Source organism: Leopardus geoffroyi, chromosome B2 (genome assembly GCF_018350155.1).
Source record: "Leopardus geoffroyi isolate Oge1 chromosome B2, O.geoffroyi_Oge1_pat1.0, whole genome shotgun sequence".
Lineage (NCBI taxonomy): Eukaryota > Metazoa > Chordata > Mammalia > Carnivora > Felidae > Leopardus > Leopardus geoffroyi.
Window position 1 is genome coordinate 41,327,398 of NC_059332.1, and position 15,079 is coordinate 41,342,476.

Sequence of the window (15,079 nt, forward strand, 5' to 3'; positions counted from 1 at the left end):
GAAAAGGCCTTATAGTCTTGATCTTATTGTTTATAAGTAAATAAGGAAAAAGGTAGACAACCAAGTTGAATAGGAAATGGACAATCAAAAATTCAGCCAACCAATAAATACATGAAAGATTGCCTTATCTTGTTAAGGATGAACTAAATGTCTCCAGTGAATTGCAGATTGCAACAAAGCATTATTTCATGTCTCTCAAATTGGCAAAGATTAATAAGTATCAGGGTGATAAGGCTGCATAAATTGGCACAACCTTTAGAGTCATTTGTCATTTATCAAAAACTTGAAATTGTATTCTCTTTGGTCCAAGCTGGGGCGGGGGGAGGGGCTCTGTTTCTAGGAAGTATCCTGCAAGCACTCGCATTATCAGTGTGCTTAGGTGCCTGTACAGAGAAGTTTAGTTGGAGCGTTGTTTGTAATGGCAAAATATTAAGCCATCTGAATGTTCATGATTAGGATGCTGGACAAATAGATCATGGGTCGTTGACACAGTGAAATAATACACAGTAGTTGAAATGAGTGAACTAGAACCATTTAAACAGACATGGGAAGATATCTGTAACTAACTGTAAGGCAAAAAAAGCAAGTTATAGAATAGCCGGTGTTAGGCATTGCATTATGTCCCCCCAAAGGTTATGTTCAAGTCCCAAGTCCCAGTATCTGTGAATTTGACCTTATTTGGAAATAGGAACTTTGCAGATGTAATCAAGCTAAGGTGAGGGTCATTAAGGTAAATTCTAATCCCCTCTGACGGGAGATACCCTTAAGAGAAGAGACACGGAGGCACACGCAGAGAGGAAAGACGGCCGTATGAAGGAGGCAGAGACTGGAGTGAAGCGTCTCTAAGCCGAGGAGCACCAAGGGTTGCCAGCAACAGCAGAAGCTAGGAGAGAGGCACGGAGTAGACTCTCCAGAGCCTCCAAGGAACCAATCTTGCCAACACCTTGTTTTCACCCCTCGGCCTCCAAAACCGTGAGAGAATAAACTGCTGTTTTAAGCCACCCAGTTGTAGTTATTTGGCACAGCAGCCCTAGGAAACAAATGAGACAGGTATGGCCATTATCCCATAATCATGCATTCTGTGGGTGCACCTGTTGCCCTGTCCATGACAAAGTGCTGCTTTAGTCCGTCTTGTACACTAACAACCACTTTCTCAGAAGCAGGAACCCACTAGCGTGGTGATTTTTTTTTTTTTTTTTTTTGGTCAGGGGATGGCATGAGCAGGGTAAATTTGTATCTCATCCCCTTTGCCGCCTCCTCCAGTACTTGCCTGCTGTGTTCCCCCTCATTCGTCTCTGGTAATTCTGCATCCTGAATTACCCAGAGTTCTCTGACCACGCTTTGTCTTTGTGTTTTAGTCTTGTTCTATTTGCCAAGCCCCATTCTTTGTTAAAAGTTTGATGAGCCTTCTTCCAGGATTCTTCTCACTCCCCTGGCCCCCCACTTTGAGTTAGAAAGCTTATGCATCCACCCCACCATGCTGTGGTGATAATGTGGTAAAGCCTTGATTATGGTAGGGTGTCCTTTGCAGCCAGATGACCTGAGATTTGAATCCTGCATTTGGCACTCACCTTGCTGCGTGACCTTGAGCAAGTTGTTTTAACCACTCTGTGCCTCAGTTTCCCCATCTGTGCAACGGGGATCAAAGTATCTACTTTTACAACAGGCGGTTGTAAGCATTAACAAGCTAATATGGTTAAAGTGCCCGGCACATAGTAAGCGGTCAGTAGGTGTTAACTATTACTGTAATTATATGTTTACTTGTCTGACTCCCCCACTAAACTGAGATACTTAAAAGCAGTAATTGTGTGTTTTTCTCTCTCATCCCCAGTGTCTTGCAGAGTACTTGGCACATGGTAGGCTCTTGATAAGTGTTTGTTGAATTAATAATGATAATTAACATAATTGCCTACGAGGATCCCATATTGGGCCTTGACCCTCTACTTATTCCACAACATGCCGGGATAATGGCGCTAAGTATGGCTCAGTAAAACCAGCACAGATCAGTTGGTGTTTCCTAAGCACCTCCAACGGGGAAGGCACCTGCAGTGGAGGGGACAGATGAGTGTGAGGCCAGCCCTGTGCTCAGGGAGGTTAGAATCTAATGGGGAAGACAGGTGGTAAGCACAGGAGATGTTAAGTGACAATATGAGGTTGTAATAAGCATTTGTGAGAGCAATAGAAGACACAGGATGTACATTCACAGTTATTGTTTCACTTGGTGGCACGTTGTTATCTAACTTCCTCCTTGTTTTCCAAGTTCATCCTAGAAAGGTTCTTAAACGTTTTAATAATGAAACTTAGGTCTAGAGGTTGCATCAGGTTCAGATTCGGTTTTTTTTTCATGTGTACTTCCTTTAAATTTTTTTTTAATGTTTATTTATTTTTGAGAGAGACAGAGACAGAATGTGAGTGGGTTAGGGGCAGAGAGAGAGGGAGACACAGAATCTGAAGCAGGCTCCAGGCTCTGAGCTGTCAGCACAGAGCCCGACGCGGGGCTCGAACTCACGAGCCAAGAGATCATGACCTGAGCCGAAGTCGGGCGCTCAGCCAACTGAGCCACCCAGGCACCCATCATGTGTACTTCCCTTAGTAGACACATAACATCTGGTTGTCTTTCTGGAATTAGCAGCCATCAATAATCATTGCTAGATCCATTATTTCATTAGGGGTTGTAAAATGGTGATATTATATTTATCATCTGGAGACTGCTGTAAAAACAAACCTCCCCTCATTGACTGTTATCCTGAAGTATAGCTGTTCAGAAAGGGAAAATAAAGCTTGATGCTTAACCAGTTTTTAAAATAATGACTTGGTTTTCTAGCATCCTTCAGAGGTGATCAAGGGAAGGCTTTAGGCTTTTTTTTTTTTTTTAAGATTTTATTTCTGAGTAATCTCTATACCCAACGTGGGACTTGAACTTACAACCCTGAGATCAAGAGTTATATGCTCTACTGACTGAGCCAGCCAGCTGCCCAATTTGGGGCTTAAAAAAAAATTTTTTTTAATGTTTATTTATTTTTGAGAGAGAGCAAGCTGGGGAAGAGCAGAGAGAGAGAGAGAGGGAGACACAGAATCCGAAGCAGGATCTAGGCTCTGAGCTGTCAGCACAGAGCCTAATGTGGGGCTCCATCCCACGAACTGTGAGATCCGAAGTCGGACGCTTAACTGACTGAGCCACCCAGGTGCCCCTGGGCTTTTTTAAAAACGTCATTGTGAAACATCATTATGAATTTTAAGTTATTCGGTGTGTGTAAGTCCATGTGGTTCTTACCCTTATGGTTGTTTAGACCCATCTTTGGCTGGTGGTGGGAGCCTCTTCAGGCGGGCCTTGAACTTTTTGATGTGACCTTACTAGTCTTTGCTCGTTCCCTTGTATGTGATGATGTTCCAGGCTTGTCTTGTGCATTTCCTGCCCTGGACCTGGAATCAGGCTTTTCTCCAAAGAGGAAGGGCATGAATTTTTTAAGATATTGGTCCAATTTCCGTAGAAGGGAATTATTATAATTTACACTCCCATCAGCAAAGCATGAAGCCATTTTATCCATATACTTACTAGTGTTGAGTGCTATTTTAAAAATCTTGGTGTTCGTTTGATGGGCAGAATAACTCGTTCTAATTGCATTTCTTAGATTCTTAGTGCATTGCAATGTTTTCTTATATTAATATTTGCTTTGAGAACTCTTTATGATTTTACCATGTTAGAATTTTAGTAGTTATTATAGTTGATTTGTAATTCTATATTTCAAGACCTCTTCTGTCAATTGCTGGAAATATTCCTAATTTGTTGTTTGCCGTTGAGAGTCGTTTACAACTTCTATTTTATGTAGTCGAGTATTTTCATTTATAAAGCATAGAATTGTCCAGGCTTCTCTTGTTGGGGCCTTACGGGATCAGAAAGCTGAAGCCTAATAGTTATCGCCGGGCATTAGCTGGCGCATAAACATTGACTCTGCCCTCCTCACCTGACTGCAGTTGTGTTCCTTGAGGCCAGAGACCTGCCTCCTACCAAGATGGTCTGGATCGTTTCTCACCCTGACAGACTCGCTCCAATTCTTGTTTGTATTGAAAGTGCCTCTGATTTGAGCAGCTTTGGGAGGGAAGGCCATGAAACTCTAAGCCACTGCTAATCTGGTCACTGCCTGGATGCCCCTAGGGCAGTGGGCAAAACAGTGCAAAGCCCCCAACAATTGGCAGCCACCTTGTGGTGCTTCACCCACTCAGGGCGACACCCCTTGAACCACAGAGCCCCACATGTTGTATCCCGTGCCAAGGTGGCTCTGAGGCTCTGTCAGGCGGCAGTGGGACAAAGTTTCAGACCTCAGGGTCTGTTCAGAGGGAACCGCTGCTCTCAAGATGGCAGAGATGGGGTGAGTGGCACTTGGCAAGTCCACGTGGCCTGTGTGAGGGATGCCAGCAAAGACCCTGCACCAGGTAGGAGATGTCTGGGATGGCCCGTAGATCCTAAAAGAGAAAAAAATAGCTCGAACATAATAATGACAATAAATGACTGCTAAGAGTCCAAACTCACATAGTGCTTAACTTAATACGTGCTAGGCACTCTTCCAAACAAGCCAAATTTATTAACATGTGACTTTACTTTTCACAAGCCTGTGAGGTAGATACTGTTATTAGCACCATTTTACACAAAAGCGGAGGCACCGAGGGGGTCGACAACTTGGACAACTTGCCTGAGGTCATACGCTCGGTGAGTGGGAGAGTAGAAATTGAATGCAGGCAACCTGGCTCCAGATTCTGAGCTCTGGCCCCATCTTCAGCCTGCCTGTACGTGGTAGGCCAGGGCCTTAACATTGTGTAGCTCTTCAGACATCCTGGAGGGCGCTGCATCTTTGTAAAGCCTTGCACGGCAAAGAGCAGCCAGCTCATTTTGCATATGGGGAAATGAAGGCCTGAAGAACACAGTGACTTTTTCAGAGCCAAGTCTAGGATGCAGGACCTTGAGCATTTGGTAGTTGACACTCGTTTGGCACCAAAGTCAAACTCTTTGAACCTTCTATGAACAGAATGGCCCTTAGACAGATACAAGCAAAGTGGTTGCCTTTTCCCTTTGAAAGAGGCCAAAATCTTTGCGGCCTGGTGAACATGGGAATTTTATGACTTTTCTGGGTATACCACAGACCTTGCAGTGGGCTCTTGAGGGTTGTGTGGAGGCCTGCTCTTGGGATGTCATGGTCCGAACCCAGGCCTGGCCCCTTGTGGAGGTCAAATGCTTTGCCCTTGTGTGAGGAGCAGCACACAGAGTTCCAGAACCACCGGGACTGCTGGGTCAGGGGTTCTGGAAAGGTTGGGTAAAAATTGCCCCGCTGTCTTCTTGCTCCTGGCCTAATGGCTCAGACCATTTTTAGATGTCAGGAAGTATAACAATATGGTACATTTATCTTGGTGAATAATGGATGAGCCCTGGGAAGGTACTGTGCTTTTCCTGGTGAATTATTTACCAGGAGCCTCTAATTTGAGGGCTCTCCATTATAAATGTCCTGAATCTGGTATATAGACAGCCCCTCCTCCTACTCTCCCTCCCCCAGGTCTCCCACGTACAGGAGAGCTGTAACCTTTCGTGTCTAGTGATATATTGGGTAGCCCTGTGGCCGAGCTGGGGACTTGCTGAGTTTGGAGCCCCTGAGGCTGCTGGGAGGGGTGGGGAGAACCTCCCTACTAGAGACACAGGGACAGACCTGCCAAGGGAAGTTGGGGTAAATGTGGGGCTGGGCCCTGCTCTACAGGTGTGAGGAACCCTAGGTATGCCTACATGTGGGTATATTCGTGTGCTGTATGTCTTTGTTTTTCTTGTCCCTTTCTCTGGACCTCTGTGACTCTGTTATTCTGTCTCTCAGTTTGTTTGTGTCCATGTCTCTCTACCTGTTGACTCTCCTCCTCTCTCAGGGCCTGGGTCTCTCTCTCTCTCTCTCTCTCTCTTCTCTCTATATCTCTTCCTCTCTAAGTCTGCCCATCGCCCTCTGTCTCTCTGTTAGTTGTTAGTCTCCCTCTGTCCATCTGTTTGTCTCTCTCTGATTCCTTCCCTTTTTCTCTCTCTGTCAGTCTCCCTCCAGCCCCCTTCATCTCATCTCCCTGTCTCTCTCCATCAGTGTCTTCGTGCCTCCCCCTTTCCCTCTCTCCTGCTTCCCCTCCTCCCTCCCTCCCCCCCCTTTTCCCATTCTTCCTCCCCCATTTTCCCCTCCCCCTCTGTCCCTCTCTCTTTTCCTCCCTCTCACTCACTCACTCTCTCGCTGTCTCTCTCTGTCTTGCTGTCTTGCTCTGTGACTTTAGAGGTCTGTAAGAGGCACCTCCTGGAATGGAGGGACAGCTAATTCCAGACTTAAGTGAAGCCAGATCTTGGTGCCTTCCAGACCCTGACTCAAAGATTGACAGAGTAGGCATGAAATAAACTTTAGGTCTTTGTCATTTTTTTGGCTATTCAATTCGGTTATTGCATCAGCCACCCTTAGGGGCTTTTTTTTTCTTCAGCTATTTGTGAGTGCTTTGTGTTTTATAATGTTTTCTCCCCAACAATCCCTAGGCTTTAAGCATCTGGTGATGAGTTGCAAGTTTTTGCTGCTTTTAAAAATAACTTACAAGGGATTGTTTCTATTATTCATCAGTTTGTGTTTTTTCATCTGTTGTTACTGATTTGGAGATCGAAATACTCATTTTGCCATCTTTCGCCAGAATGCCTTCTCTAAACAGCTGATTTTTTTAAATGACTCTTTTTTGGGTTATTTTCCTTAAAAAATAAGGGAGCAAATCACCAGCAGAGACTTGCAGTTAAGAGATTAAATGAAAGAGTAAAATTGTCTGTTAGAAAGTTTATATTTTAAGCAGTAAAGTAAGGTTTATAAGGAGTCTAGGAAGTATGCTATGGTTTGATTCTAACTCAGCAGCTGGCCGGCCTTCCGCTTCGTGCCCTGTCCATGGCTCCGCCTCACCTTGCGACACCAGGCCAGACCCCGTCACATCTGAGTAATATTTGAGTAATATGTTCATGGCTGCAGGATTTGGTCCTCACTACAAGATAGCCTTCCCGCCCAAGGTTTTCTCCAGCCGTACATGCTACCAGAGGTGGGTAAGAGGAGAGCTTTTGATGGCAGGGGCTGATCTGTCTTCACAAGGAGAGCAGTGGGCACTGTGGACAGACCTGCCCCCACACCTGTCACCAGCAGCCTGGACTCCAGGAGGGCACCCTTGCCTCCTCAAGCCAGTGGTTCTTTCAAGCGTCCTCCCTCAATCTGGATCCTTTGTGTCTCAGGTTGAAGCCTGAAGCCCAAAGCCTGCAGCATCCCTTTAGAGGACTCTCCCTCCCTGGAGAGAAGGGTTGGTTTCCAGAAACAGCTGTTGGCCGGACAGGTGGAGGAGGAAAAAAGAAAAGAAGGCTGGGGGAGGGGCACTTCGAGGATGGTGTCTGCTTCTGACTCCTGAGCCCTGCCTTGTGCCCTGGCCCTGAGGGGACAGCCAGGCTGCCATGGGTGTTGTCCAATGGGGTCTCCTGCAGGCTGCCTAGGGGCACATTCGTTTCCTGCACATGTGTTAGGCATCGCCGCGTGTCACCGGGTGTGTGGCAAATGCAGCCCACTGCCGCAGGCCCTGAGTGGCTCGTGCTTTCCACATCACACATAGCAAAGTGATTTCCTCACATTCCCCACTCTTGTCTGCTCCGGGAAGTGGTTTGCAGAGTGCTTCTAAATATAAAAAGTATGAGACCGACTCTTTTTCTTATCCCTTTGAAACCAGCTGAAAGTCCAGCCTCTTTAGTGATTTTTTGGGTTTATAGGGAGAAGAAAGGGAAGCAGGGGTATGTGTGTGTGTCACCAGGCTCTGAGGGCACCCAGCAGACAGTGGGACTAGGTGCAGTGATAGAGGCCAGGGTGCTGGAGGCACACAGGGAGGAGGAGGGTAGAGGCTTGAAGACCGATCTTCAAACTATGGACAGCTATGTTCAGCCACTTACTTGTTCAGAAAAAAAAAACTTCACTTCTTCCCTCCCCGAACCCAACTGTATGTTTACCTATTGGGAGAACGGTAGGAAGGAGGTAGGAGATGACCACAGGGAAGGATCTTCAAAACATAGTGCTAAACAGAAAAAAAGTAAGAGGCAGAGTGAGAGATAATGCAAGACCACTTACGTAAGTTAAAAATACCCGCCCTTGAAACAGCAATCACATTTTCCCAGAGCACATGGAGAGAAAAGGATTTACATTAAACACGATAGAATGGGTGGGGGAGGGTGTGGATCAAAAGGAATAAGTGAAAGAAGAGAAGCAGCCAGAGTGGCATCGTGGAAAAAAACGCAGGCAGACAGACGTAGGGACAGGACAGATCTGGGGGTAGTTTAGACTCTGCCATTTACTGGGATAGGTTTGACTTCAGTTTCCTCCTCGGTACAACGAGGCTGACTCGTGTTAAGGATTCCCTTTTTTTTTTTTTTTTTTTTTGAGCTCATTTATTTTGAGAGAGAGTGTGTGCAAGTGGGGAAGGGGCAGAGAGAGAAAGAGAGAGGGAGAGACAGAATCCCAGTGCAGAGCCCAATGCAGGTCTCGAACTCCTGAACCTCGAGATCATGACCTGAGCTGAAGTCAGATGCTTAACTGACTGAGCCACTGAGGCACCCCAAGGGCTCTTTAGATTAGAAATGAGCCTGTGCATGGGGCCAGCAAGAAGCAGACAAAGGAGCTAAGACAGTGATGTCTAATGGAGCTTTTTGTGGGGACAGAATGGTTTTATATCTGCACTGTTCAATACAGTGACCTCTAGCTACACGCAGCGCCTGAGCACTGGAAATGTGCCTGTTGCTGCAAAGGAAATTAATTTTCAATTTTGTTCCATTATAATTAAGTGACATTTAAATAGCCCCATGTGGCCAGTGGCTACCATATTGGACAGAGCAGGTCTAAGGGATATTTCATCTTCTTTAGGGGCAAGGAAGGATTTTCTTCATTGAATGGAATTGAGACCACTCTACCCAAAGGGCAGGGAATTGTGTCCTCCCTTCCACAGGGAATTTGGGGTGAACTGCTGTGGTCACTCTGGTTAGGTCTAAGATTTGTGCTCACTGCTTCATCAGCCTCCCAGGGCTGAGGCAGAGATGGGTAAAAAGAGCTCAAAAAACAGACTCACAGGGGCGCCCGGGTGGCTCAGTTGGTTAAGCCTCTGACTTCAGGTCAGGTCATGATCTCACAGTTCTTGGGTTCAAGCCCCGCGCTGGGCTCTGTGCTGACAGCTCAGAGCCTGGAACCTGCTTCGGATTCTGTGTCTCCCTCTCTGCCCCTCCCCTGCTCGTGCTCTGTCTCCCTCTGTCTCTCAAAGCTAAATAAACGTTTAAAACAAAAACAAAAAAGAAAACCGACTCACAGAGTTTTCTGAGCCTGCCTTGAAAATTAATATAAACTAAGGCTAGGTCTCACCAGTTGCAAGGCTGTAGTCCCCGGACTGTCACTTAGTTCACTCCCTGCCTCCACAAGAAAGATCACAGGATGCTCACCAGGCTTACCTGGGGCCATTCTTGCTGTGGTCCCCGAGTGCCCTCGCCACCACACCCGGGAGTCTAATGAATGGTTGTGGAGCCTGCCGCCAGAGGCTGGGCTCTCTGTCCCCTCTGGAGCCCTGAGTGCACTGGCTGAGCACCCCTGAAGTCTTCCTGGGACTGAGCCCTGGCTCATTTCCCAGTGCCCTGGTCCAGCAGCTCTGTCCCCTTGCCTGCAATGTATATTATTTCTGCAGGCCTCTGACTGGTGTCTTCAGGAGACACCTGGCTGCTGTCTCTCCTCTTTCCTTGGGGCTGAGAATGCATCTGTCCCCAGGCACAGGGGGTGGAGAGAGCTCCTGATGCTCTCTGGTAGTTCTCCTTCTCCCTTTCCCTCTGCCATCCTGGCTCTCCCTCCCAGACCCCCCCATTTAGCAGGCCTTTGGACTCCCCAGGGATCACCTTATCTCCAAGGACATTTTAATCTGGGGTCCGTGGTTCCCTAGAGCTTATGGGGTTTTTTTACTTCCCTGAAACATATGCAAACTTTTGTGTGTCTGTACCTAATATGTATTTCACTTGAATATCATTGACTATCCCAGGAATCCAAAAGAATCACTAAAATTGGTTTCAAGGCTGCCATTTTCCAGGAGAGGAAACTGAGACTTGGGGAAGAAAATTAAGTTGGCCACGATTGGATAAAGGTAGATGTAGGACAAGATTTCAGTTAGATAGACTCTTCAGTGACTTCATTCCCCTCTAAATGCTTGTGCGGTATTTACGGTGCCCAGGCACTGTGAGGGGGCACAGCCATATCCCGTTGGGCACGAATGTCTGCCCTCCCCTCAAGTGTACAGTCTAGCTTGGGGGTACAGCTCTCAGTCACAGCACAGATGGCAATATCAGGGGTGTCCCAGGCAGTGAGCTATCAGTGAGAGTGTGTGGCCAAGGCAGAGGCGGCATCTCTTGGGGAGCCCAGCCTTAGGAATGGGAGCTGCTTGTCAGAAGTGGTGCTGGGCCCCCGTTCTCAAGCCCCAGCTGCCTCCGACCTGCACACCTGCCATACACAGCATCTCTCATAATCCTCCTGGGCCCTGCCCTGCCCTTATCTCCCTGGGCTTTGGGAGCTTGTGCTGGGGGCCGGGCGTGGGGGGTGGAGAGGGGACTCTGAGGAGTGAACCCTTTGTTTCTGTAGCTGCCTTTGAGGCTCTCTGCAGCGAATCCACTGTGAGGTCTTGGGGGCTGTCCAGGGCATCCTCTTGTATTTTTAATTTTACAGATAATAAATCTGCCTGGGAGGGAGTACTGATTGGCTCGGGCTACTCTGCTTGTTAGTGGTTGTATGGAGACCAGAACCCAGGTCTCCCCACCCAATGTTCCTTCAGCCTGAGCACATCACCTCATGTGGCTGGGTGTTTACTTTGTTGCTGCTTCCTTGAAGACATCACAGCCATTTAAGGGTTACCAAGGGTGAGAGAGGTGTCCCAGATATGGCCCTCCCAGCCCCAGCAGAAAACAGGCTAGTTCCAGGGACCAACAGTGTGGCCGCTGGCTGGGGAGCATTTTAAGCCTCATTTGTTGGTGTATTTGTCCCTCTGGCTCAGATGCCACATGATGCTGGACACAAGGACCTGCTTCTGCCATCAGAGGTTGATCTTCCCCCTCCAGGGCCTCCCAGAAGCTGGCAGGACAGGTCTGAGTTGTATTTTTCATCTAAGGTAGGCAAGTTGGCCTGTTAGGTTGTTTCTGCCCTAATCCCTGGTGATTTTGTTCTGTTCCTCTAATCCGGATGTGGGAGCCTCTCCAGACATTTACAGTTAAATCCCAGGATAGGAAAACTCAGCTGGGTCCCTGGCTCTGCTCCCTCCTACACTGTTTAGAACAGGGACTGTGATGGCTTGCAGAGGGCTGCAAGGCTCCTGTCAGTGAACCTAGGGTCTTTTGTAGACCCTGGAAAGACAGAAGGGGGTAGAAACTCTGTGCTCTGCCTCTGGGTCTCGGAATGCGCTATGATCGATTTTCAGTGACCCTCTAAATCCTTATTTTCCACCACAGAGTCTCGGTTGCTGGTGCTGCAACCACATACAGTATCTTGGTGGTACCCTGGTGGTAGAGAAGGACATTCCAGATACCCAGATTCACAAATACCACTGTAGCATTCATGTTTCTGCTGGCCTGGGTGAGTGGGATCGGGGATAGGGTAACTGAGCTCGCTGTTCATCCAAGTGACTTACTCCTACAGCAGTTGACATTTGTTCTTCAAAAAAAATTTACAAATATGTATGCGCTGTGGACCTCTGGAGTGGTTCCAGAGCAGGGGAGAGTATGCTAGTTAAATGCCGGAAGGTCAAGTGTCTCCGGTACAGTGCATTGACCCCTTGGGGAGGAGGTGTGGTGCAGGGACTCTTGCTTGGTGCCCTTAGAGTTTCTGGATGGAAGGGACTTGTGAGGAGGGCTGTCCTTGTGGATGAGGGGACCTGGAGCTGCTCTGGTTCCTGGAGCATTTGTGGCTCTTAGATTGAGGGTTTCCTCTGCTGGCCTGTGTCCTGATGCTGTTTTCCAGAGAGGGCACAGAGTATTGTCAGCCTCTGCCTCACGGGTTTATGTGCCCTGACAGGAGCCACCTCAGCCTGGGCACTGGGAGCTACCTGGGAGTCCGGACGTCCCCCAGCAGGGACCTAGGCTCTGAAGCCAGAGACTCGGTCTTAGGTGTCGAGGAGTGGGCCACTTCTGTATGGCTGATTGGATTTGGGGGTGATCACTCATATGGTCACACACTGCTGTGCAAAATGCCCATGCCAGGGCCAACCAGGGTCTTGGTGTCACAGCCCGGTCCTGAGGCATCTGCCTGAAAGATGGAATTTTCTTTAGTAAGAGAGGACAGAGGTAGAATCAGCTGGTCAGGTTTGGCAGGTTCTGAGGCCTGTACAGGTCCTGGGGTGTATTTCCTAGGTCAGGAGGACCAGCCCCTGTGAGGTGGATAGTTGAGTGGCCCAGATGGATGCTTGGACCAAAGTAGCTGAAATTACTTCAGAGCAGAAAAACTTCCTGCTGCTCTCTGCTCTCCAGAAAATCATGTTTACACATATGTGTGTGCACCCATGCACACTTGGACACACATGGATTTACTGGGCCCGGAGCCCAGAGAGCAGCAAGGAGGGCAGGCAGCAGACCAGACGCTTGCTGGGGGGTGGGGAGCAGAGTTGGTCTGCTGCCCACACAGCCTTTCTCTGGGGGCTGAGGCCAAGGCGCAGGCAGAGCGAGTGTCTGCATAGAGATGGCTGTTGGGGAGCCAAGGAAATGGCTTGGAAAATGTCCTTATTGGGTATTTGCAGCTCCAGCTTTGTTGGGGTCGGCACCTGGTGTGGGGCAGATGGTTCTGCCTGCTTGTTGTTGTTGGGGGGGGGGTGGCTTTTGAGCCCTCTGTGCCCAGCAGGGCAGCCTCATACCCTCGTGTGCTTCGTGCTGTCCTACGGTCTTTGTATAATGTGAACCCACTTAACTTCATGCAGCCTGAGTGGTAGGGGCGGGGTCTCCATTTCACAGCTCGGGGAAGCGGGCAGAGAGGCCAGGCTGAGGTGGCATGGCTGGGAGGGCAGGAGCGGGGCTGTTGGGCAGCGCTGAAGCGGGTAGCCTCAGGGGCCACGCTGGCCGTGTGTTCTGTGAGGGCCTGAGTAGGAGGCGTGATGCGTGGTGGGGCTGGACGGTGAAAGAGGGGGTGGCTTGGGGAAGCCCAGGGCCAGTATGAGAAGGCCTTCCTCGGACCACAGCCCTGGGGGCATCCTCAAGTCAGAGGTGGTACAGGGACAGGAATGTGCTGGTGACTGTGCCACCTTGGGGGCAGGTACCATCCCAGTCCCCAAAATCCTTCCACTCTCTGTCACTGCTGTCCTCCCTTTCATGTTGTTGGTGCCAGCCGAAGCTTCTGAAGAGTTCCTCACTTCCCAGCCTCTCCTTTCTCCTGGAGTCTGACATTTCTGCCAGGGACTCCTCAATCTGCCCCGGAGCCTCCTGCCCATTCCCCGACAGCCTTCCCCTCCGCCCGCGCCCTGCTCCCCAGCAACACAACAGACCAAGCTCTCATGCAAACTGTGCAGAATGGGCACACCTCCGACTGCCTTCTCAGCAAATGCGGGTGCCACGGCGCTGGGCCAGCCTCCCGATGGCGGCTCAGAGCAGGGGCTGGGGGCTTGGAGTGGCTTGGTGGCTGTTCTCCCTGCCTTTTATAACATCTAAAGTCTGCCCCAGCCAAGCACTAACCAGGACCTGCTGTGAGCTGACGTCAGGACAGAGGGCCCCGAGGGGCCAGCTTTGATGTTTCCCAGGCCCTGTCGTGGGGGCGCAGGAGGCTCTGAGTGGCAGTCTGGGAATGCAACATCTCTCACCACAGCTACAGAGCAGCCCTAGCCCCAGGAGGGGATGCCGGAGGCTGAGCTGGGGTCCCTCTGAGTCATGCCATCTTTTCTTCCAGCTCAGGTTTCTGTGGCCAGTGCTCTGTGGTTCCTGCAAGCCTGCGGCCCCTTTCCCTCCATCCCACCCCCACCTGTTTATTCCCCTCAAACTTGTCTGTTGTGGAGGTTCCTCCCCCATCCAGGGGCTGGGAGTGGTTCCGGGCCTCTCGAGGGGGAGCTTTCTAGTGTTCTTAAAATGGGAGTCCTTGGGCAGGAAGGGTGATAATGGAAATAGTAACAGTAGCTACCATTCACCGGAGTAGCTCTGTCCGAGGCTTTTCACACGAATTACAGCATTTGTGACTCATGACAACCTCATGAGAGAGGCTGAGGGAGCTGAGGCATAGACCATCTGCGTTCCTTGCCCAAGGTCAAACACTAAGCATGATGGGCAGGATTTGAGCCAGACCTGTCTGATTCCACACCCTTAACTAATACTCCTCTGCATGGGTGAGGCTCCTCGATCCCCACGTCTGGAGAAGCTGAGCGGGGAAGTGAGGACTCACCTGCACTTGGATGACAGGTGATCTCTCTTTGGCCTTTAACAAGCATCCTGGAGTTCTGGGTCAAGAGTCCCAAGAATTTGGTGAGTTGCATTTGCAGAGGTCCACCAGGGCATCAGTCTGAGTCTGCCCATCTGTATCATGAGAGGTGGTCCGGAAGTGTTCCAGATGCCTCCATGTTCACCAGCTCTTGCCCCACACTTCCTTTAAGGTGACCTCAGTCAGCCAGTTAGCTGAGTGCCTTTGTGTGTCTGGCATGGTCTGCAAGAGGGGTGTCTACCTCTCTACCTGGCCTCAGGAATGGAGGCCCATTGTGGGATCAGCTGTTTCCAGGGTTTGTTTTGAGTTCGTGGGTGGGGCTGGGAAGAATTTGGGGCTAGAGGCTGGCTTCCTTGGATCATGGTCAAATTAGCTGTTTGATTTTGAGCAAACAGCTTAATTTTTCTGGACCTCAGTTTACCTATCTGTTCTACAAAGGCGTTGTACCAAGTTGCCGGTGGTGGTGTGGGGAGGGGGGGTGGATGGTGCACAGGGCCACGTTCCTGTGTGGTGATTAGAAGCGAATGGGGTGTTTGGGATGTCAGGGTAGCTGGGGGTACTTAGCAGTGCCCAGAGGACAGATTAGTTAACTTGCACAGTGGGTGGGACAA

The 15,079-nt window shown here is 49.4% G+C and overlaps 1 protein-coding gene across 2 annotated transcripts in view; it reads left to right on the forward strand.

Annotated features, from left to right (window-relative positions):
• The window catches only part of PTK7 (protein tyrosine kinase 7 (inactive)), a 63,853-nt gene that overhangs the window by 20,949 nt on the left and 27,825 nt on the right, over positions 1 to 15,079 (forward strand). Inside the window, exon 1 of one of the 2 annotated variants that reach the window (XM_045498282.1) lies at positions 14,320 to 14,512. The exons of the other annotated variant lie outside the window; for it this stretch is intronic. Coding sequence (XP_045354238.1) covers positions 14,443 to 14,512 — 70 coding nt within the window. The 5' untranslated portion in view covers positions 14,320 to 14,442. Of the gene's footprint in view, positions 1 to 14,319; positions 14,513 to 15,079 lie in introns of those variants that run through there. 2 annotated transcript variants of the gene reach the window in all.